The sequence below is a fragment of the Calypte anna genome, chromosome 14 (assembly GCF_003957555.1).
Source record: "Calypte anna isolate BGI_N300 chromosome 14, bCalAnn1_v1.p, whole genome shotgun sequence".
NCBI classification, from domain to species: Eukaryota; Metazoa; Chordata; class Aves; order Apodiformes; family Trochilidae; genus Calypte; species Calypte anna.
The window spans coordinates 15,277,729-15,301,400 of NC_044260.1; the positions used below are offsets into that span (position 1 = coordinate 15,277,729).

General features: G+C 53.2%; 1 protein-coding gene across 1 annotated transcript; it reads left to right on the plus strand.

Annotated features, from left to right (window-relative positions):
* Positions 1–577: 577 nt before the first annotated feature.
* On the plus strand, positions 578–23,578 carry CFAP70 (cilia and flagella associated protein 70). Its single transcript, XM_030460062.1, is given in 32 exon segments — positions 578–656; positions 1,168–1,462; positions 3,576–3,762; positions 4,073–4,183; positions 4,392–4,471; positions 5,513–5,689; positions 6,087–6,266; positions 6,652–6,743; positions 7,781–7,880; positions 8,782–8,913; positions 10,528–10,674; positions 10,839–10,913; positions 11,404–11,495; positions 13,308–13,368; positions 14,377–14,529; positions 14,531–14,569; positions 15,175–15,306; positions 15,857–15,982; positions 16,470–16,603; positions 16,699–16,814; positions 16,974–17,159; positions 18,012–18,107; positions 18,563–18,840; positions 18,842–18,862; positions 19,977–20,129; positions 21,325–21,486; positions 21,654–21,666; positions 21,855–21,896; positions 21,899–21,942; positions 22,745–22,846; positions 23,136–23,183; positions 23,490–23,578. Coding segments are annotated over 31 exon segments (3,651 nt in total). The 5' UTR covers positions 578–656; positions 1,168–1,171; the 3' UTR covers positions 23,571–23,578.
* Positions 23,579–23,672: the final 94 nt, after the last annotated feature.

The following is a 23,672-nucleotide window of genomic DNA, read 5'->3' on the forward strand; positions in this document are numbered from 1 at the left end:
AGCTGCCGGTGTGTGTGGTGGGGTCCCCCAGGACCCCCCTCCTGCCCTGGGGCTCCCACCCCCCTTCACACCGGGGCGCGTAGGGGGCTGCCCCCTCTCCCCGGGACCTCTTCCCCCAGTCCCTGGAGGGGTCTGACAGACCCACCCTGAGCTCCCTGCCGCAGCCGGGCCAGGGGGGGCTCCCCCCCTTCTCCCCCAGGACCGCCCCGTCCCTCGGAACCCCCAAGGGGGTGCAGGAGCGCAGCTAGGTGGGCACCGTGGCCTCTGCCAGGAGGGACTGGGAGGCCAGGACCGTGGCTAGGGCAGCACCGGGGCCCCTCAGGGGCACGTCTGGCCACAGGGAGGGACACGGTGGCTTTCAACAATCCCCCGAACCGGGCCGGGCGTGCCCGGTGAGCACCCTGCAGCGCAGAGGCGCTGGTGAGGGCTGCCCGCACACAGCAAGGCGGCGGTGGCTGCACGGCCACGCCCCCAGCAGGAGGGCAAAATCTCGCGAGGCTTCAAGGGCCGCCGCGTCGCCGTGGTTACCGAGGCAGGCGGTGCAGGCGGTGCAGGCCGCAGGTTCGAGTCCCGCCAGCGCCTCGGGAAGGGCGGTGTGGGGCTGGAGGCTTCCCCCGAGGCTTCCCCCCGAGGCTTCCCCGGTACCACGGGTGGCGGTAGGAGGCTGTGCTGAGAGAGCTGCCGGCCTAGGGGCGGACGCGGGTGCCCTGTGGCCTGGCAGGGGGTGCGGGGGGCAGCGGGGTGCGGTAGGAGCTGGGCGGGACGGGCGGGCAGCCGCAGGCCCCGGATCCCCCCAGGGTCCACTTTAAATTAAATAAGAGGCAGCAGAGCCCCCAGGGCTGTTCCCTGCGCTGGGGGAGCCCTGCTGTGAGCAGGGAGTCCACCTCAACTCTCCCCATGGGCAGGGAGGCGGTGGGAGCTGCAGCCGGGTTGAGTTTCCAGGGCTGGATCATTTTCCTGTGAAAATTACCACACACACACACACATACCCCTCCTGAAAAGAAATTAATCCCTGACCAAGCCCTGTGCTTTCAATGGTGTTTAGACAGCCAAGCCCTGAATAAAGCCCCCAGCCGTAGCTGCTGCATCCTGTGGATGTTCTTGGGAGAGGTTCTGGGAGAAGAATTGAGCAGTTTCATGTTTCTTTCCTCATTTTTTTGCCCACAGAGCCATGGAGGTCCCAGGGAGGCTGTCTGCCAGAAGGGACTCCTCTGCTAGAAAGAGCTCCTCTGCCAGAAAGGACTCCTTAGCTAGAAAGGACTCCTTAGCTAGAAAGGACTCCATAGCTAGAAAGGACTCTTCAGCTAGAAAGATCTCCTCTGACAGAAGGAATTCCTCTGACAGAAGAGACTCCTCTGACAGAACGATCTCCTCTACCAGAAAGGACTCTGCCTTCCCTGCTGATCACAGCCAGCCCCAGCCCACACCAGTAGAGATCACAGTGCTGACAGCACAGGACGTGGTAAAGTTCTTCTGGAAACATCTCTGGTGCTGTAGTAAACAGAGCAGAGCCATTCTGGGTGCTCTGACCCCCCTGGAGACCAGGTGGGAGGGAGGTAGGAAGGAGAGGTGGGAATATGGGAGAGGTGGTGGGATGCCATGCTTGGGGATTCCTCCTCTCTCCCCACCCAGGGCTTGTTGGCATGCAGCAAAAGCTCCTCAGCAGCTGGCCAGAGATGCTGTCTTGAAATCTCTGCCACCTCTGCCGAGCTGGAGGTAGACAGTGCCATTTAAAGAATGGTAAAAACATGTATTTGGGAGGCAAATGCCTTTAAAAAGAGCCAACCTTGGATACAAAGCCAGATTGGATATAAAACCAGTTTTTCCTCCCAGATTACCGTGGTCTAAATCAGATGGAAACCAACAGGGTGCCTCTAGTTTTAAAACCAGTGCAGTCACAAGACTCTGAGGTGCTTCTGACCAAACCATGATTACTGTGGTTCCCATGTGCTGCATGAGGCACCCACCTGTCCTTAAAGTCTGCCAGGGAGAGTGGCATTTAGAGGAGAATGTGGGGGAGAAGCTCAGCTACTGCTGCAAGTGGAAAAATGAGAATCCATTCCTCTGCTCTACCAGCAGACAGGAAAAAAACAACCCAAAGACAAACCAAAACCACCTGCCTAGTTTTTTTGAGGCTTTTACATAGTAGTGTTTGAGTACCACTCACTCGGATAGATTCAGCAAACAGCATCTTAGGTGAGAAGTTGAAGGTAAAGAGGAGGGTAAACAACGGTGAAAATAACATACCTGGTTGTGTCTGGAATGTTGCTTTGTGGTTCTGATTGCTCTGTCTTGAGAAACAGCTGTGGCAAAAAGGAGAAAGGGTTACAAAAGGGCAATAATAAGAATAACAATATGCAAAAAAAATCCAGCTATAAGAGGTATGGAATCTGCTTAATAAGAGGTAATGCGGGGAAGGAGGAGAGAGGAGTCTAGGGTAATTAATGGTGCAGAGAAAGGTTAATTGGATTCTTCTGTTTAGCCATTCATACAATATATGCTCAAGAAGACAGTCAGAAGGGCTGAAAATTAAAACCAAGTGAGTAAAACATCCTTTTATGTGTGAGCCAATATGGAACTAATTACCCCAGTGACACGGTGACAGGGAGTGGAGGCAGTTGAGGCATCCCTGTGGCTCAGAACTGAAAAAAGACAGGGTTTGGGGATGGCAGTCCTTGTGCTCACAGCAGTGGCTGCTCTTCCCTGGACAGAGAAGCAAATTGCACATCCCCTGCAGGGAGGCTCTTCAGTCACTGCCTGTCTCAGCACTTCTTGTGCTTGGCCAGGACTGCCCAGGGACCCAACCCCCATGGGGATGTGCTGTGCTCTCACCATCCTTGTTCACCCATCTTTAAGGCTCTCCATTGAGACATTTTAAAATCTGAACCTCCTAATTTCTGCTTCAAGCAAGTGGTTGGAAGTTTGAAGGGTGCTGGAGCCCTGCTTTCATTTCAGGGCATTCTCCATCCATGTGATAGAATCATAGGATGGTTATCAATCATCCAGTTACTAACTGTATCCTTACATCCTTATTGATCAGCCAGTGCCACCCTGCCACGGGCAGGGACACCTCCCACAGCCCACTGGTGCTCCAAGCCTCATCCAGCCTGGGGCCTTCAACACTGCCAGGGATGGGGCAGCTACAGCTTCTTGGGGCAGCCTGATAAACACAAGTGCCCTGTGAGCTCAGCTGTGTAGCCCAGGAGCTGCTTTCTTAGGAGGTGACAGAAGCCTCGAGTTTCCTGGAAACACAGAACCATCCACAGGGGTCATCTTGGATTTGCTTGAGCTGTGTCTTTCATCACCTTTCCTGGAGCAAAACCTGGACCTCTCTGTGCCCCCCACCCTTCCAGCAGCAGCTCTTGGTTATCCCTGTGGCACTGCAGCACGGTGGAGCAGGACATTCCACCCCTGAGGGCAGGGCACATCCTCAGCACCACCAGGATCTCCTCCCCATTCCCACAGTGGGACAGCCAGGGACCCCACTCAGCCTGCTCTGCCCTGGGTGCTAGCCCAGAGGCAGTTTTGCTCATGGGCAGTGCCAGGTGCTTAATGTGCTGTCTTGTCTTTGACAGAAAAGTCTGAAAACTGATGTGTCGGTCACTGTGGTGCATGTGGAGTACAACGGGGTGATCCTGGGAGCCTCCTCCAACACTGCTGTCTTGCCCAATGGGACAACAAGCTATAATTTCACAACCAGCTTTGAGTGCAGCCCTGAAGGCCCCAACTCCTTGCATGACATTGTGCAAAAACCTCTGCTCTGTAAGTACCTGGTGCTGAATCTCCCTCTGTGGAGGGCTCTGCCTGCAGTAGTCACTCAGTCAAGAGCAACCAGTCAGCACTGCTGGCAGGAGGGTTTTACCACTTCTGTGCCCACTTCTGCCAGCTCGAAGAATCCCCTTTCATGTTGGCTCATGAAAGCAAATCATGAAAGCAGATCAGGGGCTGCAAAGGGTTCTTGTTGGCCTTGGGAGATGGAGTAGAAGCTGACAAGAACCCTTTGCAGCCCCTGATCTGCTGGTCTGAAGCTGTCTGAGAAACTCTGCCAGCTCCTATCTCTTTCTCTCTCTAGTGACAGTGCTAGAAGTGTTGCAAAAGGAGAAGAAACAGAAGGAGAAGAAGGAGATGGAGAAGACTGTGCCTCTTGGCCAAGCTGTGGTGGACCTGCTACCCCTGCTGCAAGGTACAACAGGGACTTACACAGCCTCCATAAACACTTTTTATTCCGTGGCACTTCTATGGAGCCCTGACTATAACTTCCCTCCTTTGACAAAGGGCATCTGTAGAAAGCTGGGCCTGGGGGCATAGGGTGTGATATCAGCAGCTCAGTGTTACAGGTTAGACCATGATTTCCCTCACTTTATGCTGCTCTCTTTCCTGTTCCTTCCCAGGACAGTGTTCATTTAAGGTCTCAGCTCCTCTCCATGCAGTGCTTACTTCTCCATCGGAGTCCCTTCACCCAGAGGCAAAGGTATGTGGAATTTGGAGCTGTTTCTTCCCTCCTACAGCTCTCTGCTGCCTTTTAATGGGAGAGGTGAGCATGACTCAGCCACCTCACTCTTCCTGGCTGTGCTCCAGCCCTGTGTGTTCCCAGCTTGGAGGCTTTGCCTGCTCCCATTGACGTCTGTCCTGAGTTGCCAGTGATAGGTGAGGTCGTGCTAGGAAATGCTAATGTGTGCAGCTACCACATTGCTCTGGAAAAAAAAATATATTTGAGATGGAAAGCACAGTGCTGAAAACCCAGGCAAAGAGAAGGGCAGGATTACCTGCCCAGTGTTATTACTCTTTCTTTCTATGGGTAGAGTGTCCCTGGAGGCATTATTGTAACAAGCTCTGACTGCCTTTCCTGCAAGGTCCTTACTCATTGAGCTGCTTGAAAAACACCCAATAAATAAAGCAGGGAATGAAGCACCAGTCTGGGAAAATGTGTGTAATTTTGCTCCTGAGCCTGCCTGCTGCTGTTAGCACTGCCAGGGAATAGGAGGGGCAGACGCTGCATCCACTTTCCTGTGTGTCTAACTTAAGAGGTGTTAGATAGTAAGCAAAGCAGGGGGGCACCCACTGGGGAGGAGAGTTAATAAATGCCAACCAGATGGGGTTTGGGTGCATGCCATCCACCCAGGCTTGGGACAGGTAATTAAAAACTGCCTGTGGAGATAGGGCAGAGGCAAAGTGTGTCCCTGTCTTTGGCATGCCCTGAATCACCAGGGGAGAATCATTATTGTCCATCCTCCATGGTCTTTCTCTGTGGCATGTTTTATGAGACTCTGAGTCTTTCTCCCTGGCTGCTTTTGTGAGACCCTTGGGTATATGCCATGCCTCAAGCAGGCTCTGATTTAAGAAATCATGGCAATCCAGGCAAATTGATTTTGAAATCCCTTTTCTGTGCTGCTCTGTTTTCTGAGGCGAGGAAGATGATGGCGTTGGACATCCTGGCCTTGGGTTTCTGCTTGCTTCTCCCTGAAGAGCTGGAGAGTTTTATAATTGGCTTTATGTTACCCTTCTCTCACAGGGTTGCCTTGAAGTGACAGTGTGCACCAGAGAGCCCTTGCTTTCTGCAGTGCAGCTTTCAGAGAGCAACCTCCTGAGTGTCACTCTGGAGGCAGCTTATTGTGTCCCTGAAGCGTTTGTTCCTGCTGGATCCCTGCAAAACTACATGGCTTGTTTGCAAGTCCCAGCAGCTGAGGAGGTGAGGATTGCTCCAGGCAGGGGCAGAGGGATTTGGGCTGCTACAAAGTGGATTGTTCTCCCACACTGTGCCCAGTGGGACAAGTGTCCAGGCCTGTGGGGCATTCAGCTCCTGTGCTTGTGCAACAGCAGACTTTGTTTCTAATGCTCAGGGGCTCTGTGGCATGACATCTTTCTTTACCACAAACAAGGGGCTGCTCAGCAATATTTGGATTTCAACTGGCACATTTTTTTCCCCATGTGGCTCTTTATGTTTATTTCCATTCTTTGGATGTGGGTGGTGGAGTCCATTTTTCAAGCCAGCTCACTGCTGCTTTGCTTGGTTAGACCCAGCTCAGAGCAGCTGGCACTTCCTCCTGCCTGTGTCAAATCCTTTCACTGTCATCTCTCTCCACAAGGAATTCCCTTTGCTCTTCAAGGATGGCATCCTGAAACTTGCTGGTGAAAAAGAGCCATTACCCCGGCCCAAAAAATGGCCCCTAGATAATGTCATGGCCCCTGGTGCTCGGAGCATCCCCAGCTCCTTCATCGTTGGTGGTCCCTATGAGGATGAGGATGGAGAACTCAACAAGAGAGAGGTGAGAAGGGACTGGTAGTGTCATGGCTGGAAGAGAACCAGCAGGTCTGACTGAAGAGACTCAGCAAGGCTTGCAGAAACTCATTGCAGGAGGAAAGGTGGGTGGTGGTTGGTCCAGGCATGGAGATGGTTTCCCTGGGAGAGAAAACTGTGTCTGGTCCCCGGTGAGCTGCCCAGTGCTGAGCTGTGGGGCCAGGACTTGGATTCTCTCCCTGTGAGCCAGGAGGGCTCAGGTGTCTGCAGGGAGGGAGCTTCCACTGCCAGGGTGGCCTGGGCAGCTGGGCACCTGTCCCTGACTCCCCTTTTCTCCCAGGGACCATTCTGGGGGAGTGATGCAGGCCACAGGGATTGCTTTCCTGGTTCTGCCCACATGCTGTTTCTTACAGGACAGAGAGTTTAGAATTCAAGCAGAAAGCACGAAGAGAATTGTCTGGGACACAGAAAGGCGCTGTTACCTGGACCCCCCTGCAGCACTCGTGTAAGGAACCAGAGAACCTCCCTTCCAGCATGGAGGGCTGGGGAGAACACAGCCCAGAACGCTCAGCTGAGTCTCCTGCCTCAGGGAGCAGCAACATGCAGGTGTTCTCACACCTCTTAGGTGGTCAAACCCTGGCTCTGTCTCACCTGCCATGGCTGGCTGTTGGCTAAAGGGGTTCAGGGAGCAAGTGAGCAGCTAACTGCCTTTAATTGCTGACAGCAGCTCAGTTCTGCTATGGTGGGAGAAGGTGAATTTGTGGTAGCTGCTGTCTCTGGGCTGTAAATCCTCGCTGGTGCTGCCAGCAGCTGGAGCTGGTGACTGTTCCTTTCCTGGTTTGAAGGAAGGGGCTGCAGTGTTATGGTGAGCAGGGACAGACAAGAGTGGCCCACATAGCTCTTCCCTGAGCTGCTAATTAAGTTTTACAAAATTCCCAATACATTAACATCCTTTCAGCCATGCAGGCACTCTTCTGTTGCTTTTTAATTGGGCAAACATTACCTTTAGATATGTTGTCACTTTTCTGAGTCCTGCTATGTGTTCTTGGCCTCAGGTGCAGCATGGCTAGGAGTTTCCCAGCCAAATTACTCCACCTGTATGGTGGAAATACTCCCTTCTATCTGGTTTGTTTTTTTAAAATATCTTTACCCCCTGACTTTCATCAGCCTGCCTGCTGGTTTCAGTTACCCAGCACATTGAATTGGGGCTCAGGGTCCCCTTGCTCACTGCAATTCTGGATTTTTACCGTGGTTAATCATGTTCTTTCTTGTTCCATTTCTGAAGTAACAAGGGGAGGGAGAAAACTAAGTGTGCCACTCTGTTTTATAGCTCGTCAGGCCATAAGTGCACACAGCAATGGATGGAGAAGAAAATGTACTCAGCCTGCTCCAAAGTACATGTGTTCCAGCAGCTTGAGGGTGCTGGCTGGGTCGAAGCAAGGCTGGGGGGATGCTTGGGGACTGCTGGAGCAGAGAGGAGGGTGACAGAGTGTCTCTCCATCTTGGGTTCTGCATCTTCTCATTGTCCTCCTCTGTGTTCAGCCTGCAGAAGCACATTGGGGAGTGCCAGTACTTGCCCATGGAGGTCTGCAGGATGTCCCTGCCCTTACCCAGCAAAGGGAAAACTAGCAAAGCTGACAAGGTAAAAGTGGGGAGGGATGCACTGTTCTCCTGGCTTGTGGAGCAGCACTGCTTTATCAAGCCCTTTCCTTTCAATGCCATTGTAATACCAAAACCAGCCTTGAGTCAGGCAAAGCAAGTCAGAGGCTTTGTAAAGGGATTAATCTGCCTGATAGAGCTGTTGAATAGAAAAAGGATAATATTTTTCCTTATGGCATACAGTGTGCTTGCTGACAGTCTTGGTGGAAAGGGGTCAGGGAGAAGGTGCTTTTGAGAACTGGGATTTTTGATTCCCCTTATCAGCAGCCAATGAGCTTTTGAAGCATCTTGAGGAAGCCTTCTTTCTCAGGGTGTAAATAAGTTATTTTTTTGCACATAAACTGGGGTGCTGTAACAAAGAAACATCCCCTTAGCTAACAGTTCTATTCCTGGCGGCTGGTTTTGTGACAACCTCTAAAGTTTCCAGGGCAAAGCCATATAGGTTGGTATAAAACCCTTTCAGCACTCACTAGTGTGTCCCTTTTCCCTCACCCTCCTAAGCCTGCTGCTACCCCAGGCCCCCAGACCTCCTGAGCTACCTGACTTTGGTCACACCTGAGATGCAGAGCCCTGGTAGGATCTCTGATCCACACAGTTGGGAATTTTGCGACTGTGCCTTGAAAAGACCCCCCTGAGAAACAACAGCACTGGAGAGCAAAGCTGTTCTGTAGGGGTTGGGATACAATTGGTATTCTGTATATTGAATGGCTTGAGTGTTCTCATCCAGGTTGTCTCGGATGGGTGCCAACAACAAAGAAGCCACTGGCTCAGCAGGGCCATCAGTTAGCTGTGTGGCCTCTTCTTAATGGGATCAGTGACCCTGTTTCCTTACAGAGAATAACAGTGCCTTCAGTAGCTCTGTCCCTTTTGCTCTGTGTTTCCAGGGAGATGAGGACAAGATTTCCTTCCACGGCGTGGCCTATGTCAACATGGGGCCTTTGCTGTGCCCTGGGGTGAAGCAGATCCGAGGTGCTTTTCGTGTCTTTGCCTACCAAGACAGTGAAGTGCTCAAGAAGGTGAGAGCAGAGCAGGCAGCCAGGTCCTGCTCCAGCTGTGCCACAGGGTTTGCACACAGTGGGGCTGGGAGCAGGCAGTGTGGTACTAGGAAGGTGGCTCTGAAACTTCACTGCCCTCCTGGTGATGGAGGAAATTAGCAAGACAAGCTTTTCCTGTCCAGACTTTTCCAAAGCAGGGGACTTCTGGGTGGACAGGAGAAGCTCTGGGGGCTGAGAGAGGCTCCGAGTCTCCCTCCCCTCCCTTCTCTGCCAGCAGCTGAGCAGGCAGCGCTGTAAGAACTTTCCTCTTTCCCCACTCTGGAACATGGGCATGTGAACTGTGTTGCTGGGAAGAGCAAACAGAGGCTCTAAGAGGGAGAGCGTTACCCCAGGCAACAACCAAAAAAGCTGTCACGGGAGCTCTCTCGGCTCTTAGCTCATGAAGGTTTATTTGTCTTTGTGTTTCTCCCCCCCTCTGTTACCAAGAGTGACTGTTACATCTCCATTTTCCCACAGTCCTCACAGAACAGACCTGAGCTTGTATCAGGAGGGTGGATGCACAGCTTGTTTTTTCTGCTCATATTCCCCATGGTGCTGCTGTTGTGCAGCCCTTCTCCTGCCTCCCTGCTCCTGCTGGCTGTGGCAAAGCAGGGCTTGGTGCAAGGTCCTGAGCCTGGGCTAGGGCAGTCCTGTGCACAAATCCAGGCTGGGCAGAGAATGGATTGAGAGCAGCCCTGAAGAGAAGGACTGGAGAGGCTCACCAGGAGCTGGCAAAGGGCACTGGAAGCCCAGAAACAAACCTGAGCTGTATTCCCAGCAGTGTGCCCAGCAGGGCCAGGGAGGGAATCATCCCCCTTTGCTCCACTCTTGTGGGACCTCCCTGCAGTAAAGCTGAGTCCAGCTCTGGGGTCCCCAATACAAGAAGGACACAGAGCTGTTGGAGCCAGTCCAGAGGAGGCCCTGGAGCTGCTGGGAGGGCTGGAGCAGCTCTGCTCTGAAGCCAGGGGGAGAGAATTGGGGGTGTTCAGGCTGGAGAAGAGAAGGCTGCAATGAGGAGACCTTAGAGCACCTTCCAGTGCCTGAAGGGGCTCCAGGAAAGCTGGGGAGGGACTTTGGGCAAGGGTCTGGAGGGATGGGATGAGGGGTAAGGGTTTCAGATTTTAAGAGGGGAGATGGAGATGAGATCTGAGAAAGAAATTCTTTGTTGTGAGGTGCTGAGCCCCTGGCCCAGGTTGCCCCAAGAAGCTGTGGCTGCCCCATCCCTGGCAGTGTTGAAGACCTCAGGTTGGATGGGGCTTGGAGCAACCTGGGCTGGTGGGAGGTGTCCTTGCAGCCCAACCCATTCTACCATGTAACTCAGGCAAGAATTGAGGGTCAGCATCTCAGTGAGCGTGGAGCTCTGGAGAAGAGGACAAGGACACTCCACTGGGTCCTTTTGGTGGTCTGACCTGAGGCTTCACAACCACACAGTGTCAGAGCTGGTCTGGAGAACCCACAGCAGAAGTCCTCAGAGGCGAGGATGAGCTCCTATAGCTTCTTCATGCACTTAGGATCCTGACAATGTGAGAGGTTAAGGCAAAGGGGTTGGTGAAGCCCAGTTGGTCCCCTGATTCTCTCTCTTCCCTCTTTTTGCAGTCCAAGTGCCAGCGCAGTGTTTTCCAGGATCTCCAAAAGAAGTCCAGCCTGACTAAGGAAGGGTTGTGGAGCTCAGGAATCAGTACTCCCCTTTCCAAAGCTGTTCCCAGCAAGAAGGAAGACAAAGAGAAGGATTCCAACAAGATGGTAAGGTCTGGAGAGGGGCACATTGCAACCCAGTTATCTTGACATTTTAGTACCTGCTGCTGGAGCAAGCCTACAACTCCCACCCTGCACCTGGAAGGTGTGAGGCTTATTGAAGCTGAAACAAGAGATGCCTTCTTTTTTTTTTTTTTTTTTTCCTTCAACAGACATCCAATTCTTCCCATGTCCATTTGTCAGATGCCACTGGAGAAGCTGAAAATACCAACAGCCTGGATGGACAGGTAATGATGTATCTCCAAAGAGAAGGAAATGCTGTTGCTGTCTCACAGCTTTCCTGCAATTAAATACTTCAAGAGTGAGTCGAGTGAGGGGTGTTTAACATAAATGCTGTCCTGGAGTCCTTCCAGCGAGGTCCAGCTGGAGGGCAGTGTAGCATTGGGCTTAGGAGGTCTCTGTAAATAACCAGGCGTTTATTTAAAAGGGTTCCTTCATATTTTGGTTTCTTCCTCAAAACATCTAGACTTGCACCACTCATGCTGCAAGGAGATTGATTATCTAGGCTTTCTCCTTTATTTATTTATTTATTTATTTCCCCTAGGCTGGTTTCTTGAGCTGAATTAAATCATTCTGAGGGTGGGTTGTAAAACAAGCTGTAGTGCTGCGGTTTGGAGAGGATTTGCTGAAGATCTGTAGCTGTATGCTCAGTCTTTCATCATGCCAGGAAGGGCTCTGGCCAGCAGGACACTGAGAGAGCAATGTTTATCTTCCCAGCAGTACGCTGAGGCAGGAACGTTCCTGGTGATGGAGATAAAGCTGGACAAGGCCCTGGTACCAAAGCGATCGCGGGAGGAGCTCAGCAGCCGGTGCGTGGAGACCTGGGGTAGCTCTGGAGCTGACAGCTTATTTCTGCAGGAGAAAAAAGGGGGTTGTATAGTGATCCCCCAACCCTTGGAGTGCTCTTAAAGGGCCTGCACCAAAGCCCTTGGGAATCATGGGGAGGATTTGGCCAGGCTGCTGAGGAAGTGGCATCTAGTGTGTTGGGCCAAAGCTTGTGTGCATGTGAGCTGGCAGCTCCCTGACATTGCTCTCCAAAAGAGACACCAGAGCAGCACAGCAGCACCTCATTCCCCTCCTAGTTTTATTCCCCATTAATCCTCATGGACTTGCTTCATGCAAGTGATATTCTGCTTCTTGGTCAGGACAGGCCACGAGTGTGGACTGCTTCAGGTAGCACTGCTGTAACTTCACCATCGTGTCCTGTCTTCTTTCTTTTTTTTTTTTTCCTTCTCAGAAGTCTTCTCATCATCTCCTACCCATTTCACATCTCTTATAGTGGTTTTCACGCTGTTCTACTGTAGAGCTGCTCTCTCATCTCTGCTGCTTTGCATCTTCCACTGGCTGTTTGGTTTGAGGCAATTTCTTCCTGTCCAGAAGCAGCCCTGCTTTGTTAGAGCCTGGGGAAGAGAGTAGCAAAGAGAAAATGCAGCAAATGAATAAAGTCTGTCAAGAGTGGGCAGTGCATCTGGAAAAGAAGTGCAGGCAGCAGCCATTCTTTGAAGGGTAAACAGGTGTGTTGTCTTCTCTGCTGCCTGCTGTCTACTGAGAAGAACAGGTTGAAGAAGGTGAACTTCCCTTAGAAAAGACCTTCTCTTGGCCTTTTTGGTACAATCTCTCAACCCTCCTGCAACTTGTGGGTATTCAGTTGTGAATTCACATGTGCAGCTGAAAAAAAATCTGCCCTGCAGGGGTGTGGGAGGGGTACTGGGGAGCTCCAGCCAGTGTCACCTACATGTGTCCTGGCAGACAAGATCAGCAGGGAAGTTCTGTTTCCAGAAGGATGTCTGATAATCTGGTAGCAAACCACAGCTCTTCCTTGGGCTCTCTCCAGAACTTTCGATCAGCCTCAGCCTGGCCCTTTTCACTTGCTCCTGTCCCCCAAGTTGTTGTTGAGGCCTACAGAGAAGCTGGGGAGGGACTTTGGACAATGTCCTGAAGGGATGGGACGAGGGGGAAGGGTTTTAAACTGCAAAAGAGGAAATTGAGATGAGATCTTAGGAAGGAATTCTTTGCTGTGAGGGTGCTGAGCCCCTGGCCCAGGTTGCCCCCAGGAGCTGTGGCTGCCTCATCCCTGGCAGTTTCTCAGCCCAGGTTGGATGGGGCTTGGAGCACCCTGGGCTGTGGGAGGTGTCCCTGACCATGGCAGGGGGTTGGGACTGGATGAGCTTTAAGGTTTCTTCCAACCCAAACCGTTCCATGTAAAGAAAAGCAGCTTCATAAGAAGATCAGCTTCTGTAGGAGAGTGATTTTGCTTGTTATCAATAACAAGCATTAACCCTTCCTGCTGGGCTTCTACAATAGTTTTGATACGGTGGGTCAGTCAAAGGCAGTGAAAACAAGAACTAACTACATCTTATCTAAACCCCCATGGGGTATAATCATCAGCAGGGAGCCAGGCAGCAGCTAGCTCTCTCAAGACATGATGATGAGTTACAAGTGTTGGGTGTAGGTGCCTGGTCTTTACAGTCCATTCTGGGTTGGAGACTTCGGTGTGTCCCCCTCCCTGTGCCCCTATGAGGGGTGCAGTGGGCTGGAGCCCTCACAGTGCAGGCCACCTGCTCCCCAGACAAACCACTGCTGTGGCCATGTCTCTGGCTGATCTCTTCTCTTATTGGCAGCATCAAGGAGATGATTCCTTCTCGCCCTCCACTGCCTCCCCTGACCACAGGAGCCAAGAAGGTACGTGCAGGAGCCTGGGGCCTTGTCACCCCCCTGCCATCTCCTCCTGTCCCTATCCCTCTCATGCAGGAGAATCTTCATGCTCAATCTCAGCTCTGCAGCAACATGTAAGTGAGGTTGGAAGAGGAAATACACAGGAAAGAAAATTTCTGGTTGTCTTATCTTCACCTTGGGGAGTCATTCCGGGCTGTGTCACTCACAGTCCATAAGAAGGGGAGATCAAGCAAAAGCAGAAAGGGAGCAGTAGAGAGGTAGAGAAGGAAACATGCTGCTGGAGAAGGGGCTGCCCAGGGTAAACACAAGGTTCTGGCAGCCTAGGAGTTTCTTGTCTCAGATCAGCCCATGTGCTTCGTCAGAGCCAGACAAACATGGATGAGCCCCAACCACTCTCAGGTCACACAGAATTTTTCAGGACTTTCATGTGTGTGACACCCTCAGGAAGTGGTCTGGAAGTCCTGGCTCCTCTCGGGTGGGTGCAGAGCAGGATGATGTCCTCAGGGGGGCCCTGCCAATGGGAAACTCAAAGCCACAGGGTGGGGAGAATCAGCCCTTCAATAACTGCCCCCAGTGGTGCAGCAGAAGCGATTGGTGCTGGACTGTCTGGGGGGCACAGACTGACACATTTTGATCATCACATGGAAGCCTCTGCCATCAAGATGATGGAGTTCATGGGCTTGGCTTGAGGGGGCTGGCCCGTGGATTTAGAGCATCCCAGCAAAGGAGGTAAATTTGGCTTACAGCCAATTATAATGCTATAGGAGAGGTAATGATGACTGAAATACTGGGTTCTGAGTGAAAAACACGGCAGGAGAAGTATCTAATTATGAAGGAGCTCTTTCGTGTTTACACGTAGATGTTTTTGCAGCCCTGGCGTGTGGAGAGGAAAGGATGCCTGGCAGAATAATTGAGACTGGAGTCAGGGGGAATTTATGGGGGGCGTGAGCAACTAAAATACATTTCAGGGTTGCTGGCCTTAGTGTGAAATTTGATTATTGCTTGATTTCCTAGGCTGTGGAAGATTATCACAACTGTGTCACCAACCTCGCCGTCGCCATCCTTGGCGAATACGTGAGCTCTTTGGAAAGCAAGCTGCCTGACTGGGGAGCAATTGACCCCCAGACCCTGGAGGAACAAAAGCATCAGCTCGACTGCCAGCTTACTATCTCTGGGAAAAAAATTTGCTTTTAAGGAACAGCTACAGGTAAAAAAATCCATCTGAGCTTTTTACTTTAACATATTTTTTTTGTCCTGGCTGTTTCCCTGTGAGGAACTGCTGCTCTGTGGTGGTAACTTAGGGTGATGTGTTGCTCCAGAACCCCTTCCTGCCACCTGGGGCTGTTGCAGGAGGCAGGGAGGGGAAGAGTTTTTCCTTCTAATGGAGGAGACACCAAGCTGGAGACAAGCAGGTCACACACCAGGGTAACCATTCCTGTTAAAGGGGGAGATTCCAAAGCTGAGCCTGGAGCCCTTGACCCCCTGCTCATAGCTTGAGAAAGGCAAAGCTCTTGCACACTCATAGTCCAACCTGGCAGAAAAAGAGGGTTCCTTCCCCTCTCTCTGCTCTGCCAAGAGTCTGTGCTGAGGGGACCAGCCTTCCTATATCTTGTCCCTAAAGAGAGTCAGAGCCAGGCTGGGAATTGGGAAAGGAATTCACCCCTGCTTGATTTTTAGATTTTCATCAGTGCTGGGCTGGATTACTTCTTATAACTAAGTTGGAGCTTCAGTGTGTCCTGGCTCTGTTATCAGGAGCTGGTGGGGGGACTCAGGGAGGACCTGCCTTGTCCAGCCATTACGTGTGTCTCCCAGTATGCTGTAGTGAAGATTGTGAGGGAGAAATACCTGAAGACCACGGCATTTAAGACCCAGGAGCAGCTCCAGGAGTTTCTCTCTGAGCTCTATGTCTACCTTGTGCAGCAGATGCACATTGAGCTGAACCAGGTAGGGAGAAACCTGGGTGCTGTGGGATCTGGCTTTGTGGTGGGGGGGACTTTTGCCTTCAAGACAGAAGCAGGCTCGTGTTTTTGTTCTCTGCAGTTATCAGACATGGGCCTCAAGCTGTGCTCAGGGGCAGGGCATGGGGACACCCATATCCCACTGCTATGGAATCCTGGTGTTGGGATGGATGAGGTGCTGCTGGGAGAAGTTGTTGTGGGTGGTTGGGGTGACTGGTCTGTGCCAGCTGCCACTGACCCGGGCAGAGCACAGCCCTTCCCACTTGAGCTGTGGTCACCAGCAGAAGAAGTGTGATGTGGTCTTCATCTAGAGGATGCTTTTACTGTCACGACTGCAAATAATGGATGTAGAGTCCTGGATGTTAGCTGGGAATTCCAGGACTGTGTCCCACCATGAACAGGAGCCAGCACAGCTTGCCTTTCCAACCCTAAGGTGGTCAGCATGGTGCCAGACTGGGACCAGACTGCTGCCATACTGGGACCATGGAAATCTTTCTCACCTTTTTCAGGGCTAACACTGTCTCACTCCTTCCCAGCTCCTGTCCAAGGAAGCTCCTTTCCCCTCCCCTCCAACCCGCCTGACTGAGGAGCAGCTCTGGTTCTTTGCTCGAGAAGCTGAAGTCAACAAGGACTACAAGCTGGCAACTTTCTACCACCATCAGGTAAAGGAGCCCTTGTTCTTCCCTGCCCATCTCCAGGGTGTCTGGGCTGGCAGCCAGCATGCCTAGCCCTGACTGCTGGGTGGGGAGGAGGGAGGTGAGGGTGATCAGGATGCTCAGGCTGAGGGTGGGAGGGATTTTCTAGGGAGATGCTGCTCTCTGGAGGATGCGAGACAGAGCCTGGCCAGGTTGCTGAGGACTGGGGAAATGGGATGAACTGGTTCAAAAGGTGTGCTGGTCAGCACTGGGGATACTGGGCCCTCTGATGCGTGGCTAGGAGGAGGTCAGCTGAAGCTGGAGGATGCCTGTTATGTGAAGGAGGCTTCAAGGGAAACCAGTAAAGCTGAAAAACACAGGCTTGATTGTAGCTAAACTGGGCTGAGGTAACCAGAGGAAAGCTATGGTCATTCCAGAGTTGTCTCCCAGTCCCCTGTGTGTGCTGAGCGTGGTTGCAGCAGCCCTCACTCCAGCCATCATCTCCTGTGTCTAGAGGTTGGCTCAAGATCAGCACAACCCCCAGTCCTGGCTGGACTATGGGGTGTTCTGCCTCCTGCTTGAGGAGACAACCAAAGCCCAGGAGTGCTTCCGACAAGCTCTTTCTCTGGACCCTGACCACATCCAAAGGTGCAGTGTGCTCCTGGTGGGTGGGAGGGTGGGGGTATGTCCCCCATGCCACTGCCCAGGCCCTGCAAGGCTAACCTGTCCCACCCTGTCCCCAGCTTGCTGCTCTGTGGAATTGTGGCTGTCATGCTGCAGCACTATGAAGAGGCAGAGATATTCTTTGAGGATTCCTGTTGCTTGGAGCCATCCAGCATCCCAGCCTGGACTCTGTCAGGTACGAGAGCAGACAGCTTGCATGCTTGAGGCATTCCTGGAGAGCCCAGCATTGCTCCTGTCCTTACCTCCTCATCACTCTGCTCTAATCTGAGGGCTAAGGGAAGGGTTTTGCTAAGGGTCGGATGTCTGCTCATACTGCATTCTGTGTCTCCCATAGGTTTGTTTTATGAGCTTCAGGATAATAATATTCAGGCAGAAATGGCCTTCCGTGAGGCTAAGAAGCTACTGCAAGCACAGCTCACCAAGAAGAGGAGCATACCTGAGGCTGAAGAAGGAGAGGAGAAGGACATTTCTGATGGGTGTGGAAGGTCTTCCAGCCTAGGCCCAGCAGAGTCCTTGCCAGGTAACGTGGGGCAGAGCCAGGAGATGCCCTAAGCAGCAGCAAGAAGGGGGCAGCAGAAGGAGGGGAGAAATTTCCAAGTATTTCTAAGAGGAGAAATGCAAAGGGTAAAGGAAGAAGATGAGGACTGGCAGCTAGAATAGACCGACCACAAACTGCACCAATGAGAGATGAGAGTGGGAAGTGTGCTGCTTGAAATGAAGCTTTCTGCAAGCAGCACAGCCCGTGTGACCCACAGCCTAGCAGAGGGACCAGTCCTTACATTTATTTTCCTGCTGCTCGTACACCACTGTGTGGGCAGTGGTCAGCGTGGCTGGAGGAAGAAAGCATGATTTTTGAAGTGTTGAGAGGGCAAAAGCTGTCCCCATGGCAGTCGATGACATTAGCATCATCCAGGTTTACCTTTCACAAAAGCTCTGGCTGGGACTTCCCAGAGCAGCTTGCCTTATCAAAGGACAGCTCTGCCTTATCAAAGCAAAAGGCAGACCAGCTGCTTGGGGGGACCCTGAGCCCAAGGCTCCCCTTGGAGCCTCACTGAGTCCAGCTTCACCCTGAGCCAAAAACTTTCTCCTGTGGCCCAAATATTTAGCTAGTCTGCAGTAAAATGTCAGCTGACTTTATTTTGAAAGCAAAAAAAAACCCAACAAAAAAACAACCCAAACAAAAAAACACAACAAAAAACCCCAGACCCAGGAATTGTGCCCCCTGCAAAGAAATTTCTTGTCCATTCTGAAAATCTGAGAGAACTTTTCTGTTTTGCTTCTTCCCCATTTCTGTGGAGCCATGCTCCAAGCTGAACAGTTTCTGGCAAACTCCCTGGTTGCACCTGATGAGTTTTGTGGGCTTTCATTCCAGGTGGCTTAGCTGATGAACTGCCAGAGGTGGTGGATCCTGCCCTGGCCTGTGTGGGGCTGGAGACAGAGGCTGCAGCACCAGAGGCAGCCTCCAGAGGTTTGAGGATGGGGCTGGTGGGGAAGGGAGAGTCCAGTGCTGGGAGAAACCTCTTGCCATCAGTGTGGAGGGCAATCACCTGGGATCACTGAGCCAAGGCAGGAGGACATCAAGGCTTGTTCTCTCTCCCTAGCTGGAGAAATCTCCAGTGGGTTCATCCCGATTTTTAGGGCAGCACATCTCAGAATGGATGGCCAGGGGGTGAGGGCAGCTCTCTCCTGACATGTCGCTTCACTCAACAGCCTTCATCAGCTGCTTGGCTGTCTCCTTCCCTGAGACACCAGCTCTTAAACTGTCTCTATGGATCTCCTCCAGTCATGTGTGGTGGATCTGCCTCTTCTACAGCTCCACTGCCCAGCAGGTGCAGAGGTGATGGTGCTGGGTACTTCAGGTTTGGAGGCCTCATTCTGGCTAATGCTGACAACTTCAGTCATAAATTCCCACTTGTTCTTCCCCTGAGCTTGGACTGGAAAATGAGTGGGTCAAGGGCATTGTTTTCTTACCCCTTATGAAACCTGGTCCCTTCAGAAAGAAATGCTCGAGTTCATCCCTGCTTCAGCCTGCCCTCCCACCTCCCAGTTTTCACACCCCCTGCTGGGATTCCTCTGCCCCCACCAGAAATAAAAAGCTCAGTTCAGGATTGCTGGTGACACGTTCTCTTGCAGCACCATCCCCTGGTTCAGGACTCAGCCAACCTCTCTGCAGCATCTTCATGAAGACAGTGGAATTCCTGGGTGAAAGTCAATGCTGTCCAGGTCAGCTCAACAGAGAGTGGAGGGGTGGGAAGGGAGGTTTGGTCTCATCCCTGGGTATGACCAAGGAGGTGGTGGTTGAACTCCACCAATTCCCTTTCTTGGTCTCTGTGAACAAGTTGTGGCTTCCTCAGCTGTCCAGCACAAGAGGGGCAAAATTGCCACCGCCCAAAAAGGCAAAACCCAAGTATTGGGACCCAAATGCTGCTTGGGGACACCTCCAGCAGGAGAGGTCCTCAGGGGAGGCCTCAGCTCAGTGCTGCTTGCTGCTGAGGGAACAGGCGAGTCAGAAACATTGCAGCTGTGCTCTTCTCTGTACCTTTGGAGTACACTTCTCACTTTGGAAGTCAGATGCATCTTGTGATGCTTCCAAGGCACCAGTATTCCTTGTTTGGTCACTTGTGTATGTCAGAGTAATTTGTGTCCCTGGTGGAATGCCCCTGTCCCACAGTCATCTCTGTTGAGATCTCTCTGACTGCCACGTTATGCTGCTACCTTCATTTCACATGGCAAAAAATGCTTAATGCAGTCCAGAACTAGAACTGGTGGAGGTGAATATTCAAAGGAAGGGAAAAAGTATCTCCTCTCTCTTTCCTGTTCCTGAAGACCAGTGGTGTTTAACATCTTTGTCAGTGACCTGGACAGTGGTCTAAACACCGTCATTGTCTCAGTTTCCTTTGAGACCTTAGAGCACCTTCCAGTGCCTGAAGGGGCTCCAGGAAAGCTGGGGAGGGACTTGGGACAAGGGCCTAGAGGGATGGGATGAGGAGGAACAGTTTTGGGCTGAAAGAGGGGAGATTTAGGTTAGACATCAGGGAGAAATTCTTTGTTGTGAGGGTGCTGAGCCCCTGGCCCAGGTTGCCCCAAGAAGCTGTGGCTGCCCCATCGCTGGCAGTGTTGAAGGCTCCAGGTTGGATGGGGCTTGGAGCAACCTGGGCTGGTGGGAGGTGTCCCTGCCCATGGCAGGGGGTTGGGACTGGATGATCAATAAGGTCTCTTCCAGCACAAACCAGATCGGGATTCCATAACTATGAGTGTGTTCCTGCCATGTGCTCCTCCTGGGGGTGTTCATGATTTGCTGTCCCCCTGAGACCACCAGTGTGCCCTTTCTCTGCAGTTTATTCACCAGGCACTTGCCCACGAGCTGCTGAACCTTGAGGAAGGTCCCTCCTGTGCTTACTACCTGACACTGGCCCAGGCTGCTTTGCTGAAGGAAGATTTCTCCAAATGTGAAGAATGTCTCTGCGAGGCCATTAGGACTGACTGCAGGGTAATTCTCTGCATGTTCCTGGGGCACAGTGTCCTGAAGCAGGGCACTGCCAAACACCCACAGCAGACTCTGCCTGTGTTGTTTTTGAACATAGAGCCCACACTTCATTTCCACTTGAGCAATTCCAGTTGCCAGTCTGCAGCAATTTCTGCAGGGAAGGACAGTCAGGGCTGATGAACCACATCAGGCTGTGCTGAACATGTCCCTCCTCATTACCCATCTTATTACTCACCTTCCATCATCTCCTGCACACCGTGCTGAGCAAGAGCCCCTCTCCCTACAGTGTCTGCCTTTCTTTTCTCTTTTACTGTATATCCTGACCCTCTTTCCCTCTGCTGGGGAGCTAGGTTTGGGAAACAAGACTGCTGTTCTGCAGAGAGAGAAGGCAGCTCTGGGGAGCCAAGCTGCTGACAGACAGTGAGGGCAGGGGAAGCTTGCCATCTCCAAATGATGTTTAAACAATGATGGTACCTGGAGGGGGGGCCAGGACACTGTAGGGAAAGGTTGGGGTGGGCTCCCCGTGATGGTGTTGTGCAGGCAGCCCACTGGCTTAACTCAGTATGTAAAATCTTCCTGCTATAATTGCCCAGCTCTGGGGTTCCCAGCACCAGAAGGATGCAGAGCTGTTGGAGCCAGTCCAGAGGAGGCCCTGGAGCTGCTGGGAGGGCTGGAGCAGCTCTGCTCTGGAGCCAGGCTGAGAGAGTTGGGGGTGTTCATCCTGGAGAAGGGAGCAATGGGAAGACCTAAGAGCACCTTCCAGAGCCTGAAGGGGCTTCAGGAAAGCTGGGGAGGGACTTGGGACAAGGTCCTGGAGGGATGGGATGAGAGGGAACAGTTTTGGGCTGAAAGAGGGGGAGATTTAGGTTAGACATCAGGAGAAATTCTTTGTTGTGAAGGTGCTGAGCCCCTGGCCCAGGTTGCCCCGAGAAGCTGTGGCTGCCCCATCGCTGGCAGTGTTGAAGGCCCGAGGTTGGATGGGGCTTGGAGCAACCTGGGCTGGTGGGAGGTGTCCCTGCCTATGGCAGGGGGTGGCACTGGTTGAGTTTTAAGGTTCCTTTGCAGCCCAACCCAGTCTGGGGTTCTGTGACAAGCAAACACTGTCCAGCTCTTCCTTTCTGCCAATCCCAGGGCTCCCTGCCCTTCTCCCTGTCTCCCATCTCCCAGCCACATCTCACTCCTGGTTTTGTGTGCACAGAATCCAAATGTCTGGGCTCAGAAAGGACACCTCTGCTACCTGAAGAGGGACTTTGGTGAGGCCAAGAAGTGCTACGAGCGAACCATCAGCTTCATGGAGGATGCTGTGGACATGCACTTTGTCTTCCTGCGCCTGGGCTCCATCTACCTGGAAGAGAAAGAGGTGAGGAGGCAGCAGGAGCTGAGGAAGGGAATTTTACACCAAGCAGTAGATTCCAGACCCTGGGTACAAGGCGCTGTTATCTGTAGCTATAGCCAAGGTCTCACAGCACAGCAAAACCTCAGCAAAACCTCCTTGCAGGGTGGCCCTGTCCTGTCCCCTTGTGCCAGGCTCAGTTGCAAGGTCTGTGGGTGCTGCTGAGCCACGAGGGGGACCTCTACATGACTGTGTGACCTGCCAGCACAGAGCCACCACGCTGGGCAGGCTCTCAGCTGCCTCCCCAGCAGCAGTGTGGGCTGGGGGAGCTTGGCAAATTGCTGAGGAGGGGGTGATGTCTGCAGGGGGAAACACCATGGTCTCTTCTCCTGCAGCACGGCCAGCAAAGCAGACCTACCTGCTCGCCTGCAAGGACTCCCATCCTGTCTCACCTGGCTGGGGGTGGGAATCGCCTGCTACAGGGTAAGTGCAATCATGAAAACAGTGCTCCCAAGGTGTCACTGCTCCTGCAGATTTCAGAGGACATCAGCAGCAGCTCTGGGAGCAGCAATACTCCCTCCTCACCCCCCTGGCGGCACCCCCTTCCCCAGGGTGTCATGGCAAGCACGTACTCTGGGCCTGGGCTTTGCTCCCACTGCCTGCCTGCACATGACCTGCCTGTCCCCACCAAGGAATGGAGCAGAATGTCAGCAGAGAGGAATCTCGGGGCTTTCCCTGCCCACAGGGATCCGGGTGCCTCTGAAGGGGTGCCAGGGACACCCAGCCCCAGCCACCAGCAGCGCAGCACCTCCTGGGGGTACACCTTGCCAGGGAGTTGGGCTGAGGGAAGCAAACAGGGAAGGAACTTGAACTTGTGCTTCCCCCTTGGTGTGCACCTCCAGGGAAGCTGCTGAGCCCAGCCAGGCAGGCGAGTGGTGGCCGGGGAGCTCAGGCACCCTGCCATGGGAGGAGGGGTTGGGACCCAGAGGGGGGGTTCCCCATGGGGCTGGAGCACTTGGTCCCTGAGGTGAAGGGGTTGGTCTGTCCTCTACAGCTGATCTGTGACACTGTGCTCCCAGGGACGTCAGCAGTGACAGGATTGTCCTCCAAAGTGGGACACTGGGCACTGCTCATGTCTGCCCTAAATCCTCTCCCCTCATCCGTCCCAGATGCTTTGGTTGCCCCAGTTTCTTTGGCTGTTGGAGCAGGTACCCTTTGGGATCTGAAGTCCTTCCCACGGGCTGCAGGCCTTCCGTCCACACCTCTCCTTCTCTCTCCTCTCAAGCTGGGAGAGATGGTGGAGGCAGAGGATGCTCTCACTGAAGCCAATGCCCTCAATAACACCAATGCTGAAGTGTGGGGCTATCTCACCCTCATCTGCCTGCAGGTGAGTGCCCAGTCAGATGCTCCCACCCCGATGGAACTGGTGGTGGTGGTGTCTATCAGCACCCATTCACCAGCCTGAAGACCATGTTGTGGATCTCGGGGGTCAAAGTAGTTTGGGGACTGTGCCTGGACGGCAAGAGCAGCCTCCTTCCTGCTGCCTGTCATTGCCTGGCACGCATTCCCCTGGGGAATAACACCCAGTGCTGAGCTGCTTTACAGCCTGCTGCTTCCCTGGGCCTTTCCCGAGGGATGGTGGGTCCTCACCCGCTGCTCCTGTATCCTTCCTGCAGGGAGGACGGGAGCGGGAGGCAGAGCAGTGCTACAAACACACCCTGAAGGTGCGTGTCTGAGGGGCTGGGAGGGGAGGGGAAGGGAAGAGGGAAAGGGGAGTCGGCTTGGGGTGTCTTCCCAGACGGTGGAGTCCTTGCCTGACACCCTGCGAGTCGGTATTTTCTATGTGGGAAGCTGTGGGTCGGGAATAGCTGCCGGTCCGGAGCGTTGCCCTCGGCTGCTGTCCCAAACCCCGGCAGAGCCAGGAAATGGCACCTCCTGCCTCCCGGCGAGGGTTCGGGGGGTGGTGGCAGCCACGGGGGGGCACCCTTGGCCTTCCCTGACACCCCCTTCCCCCCCCGCCTTTCCTGCAGCTGGGTCTGAGGAACGACGCGTTGCTGCGGGAGATCCGGGATGCCCAGCACCGGCTGGGCTTCGGCAACCCGGCCCTCTGAGCCCCCCACCCCCCTCTCCCCGCTGCCCCCGGTTCCACATAAACCCCCCCGCCCCCCCAGGGTTCGTTTCCGCCTCTATCGCGATCGCACCGGGAGCCCCGG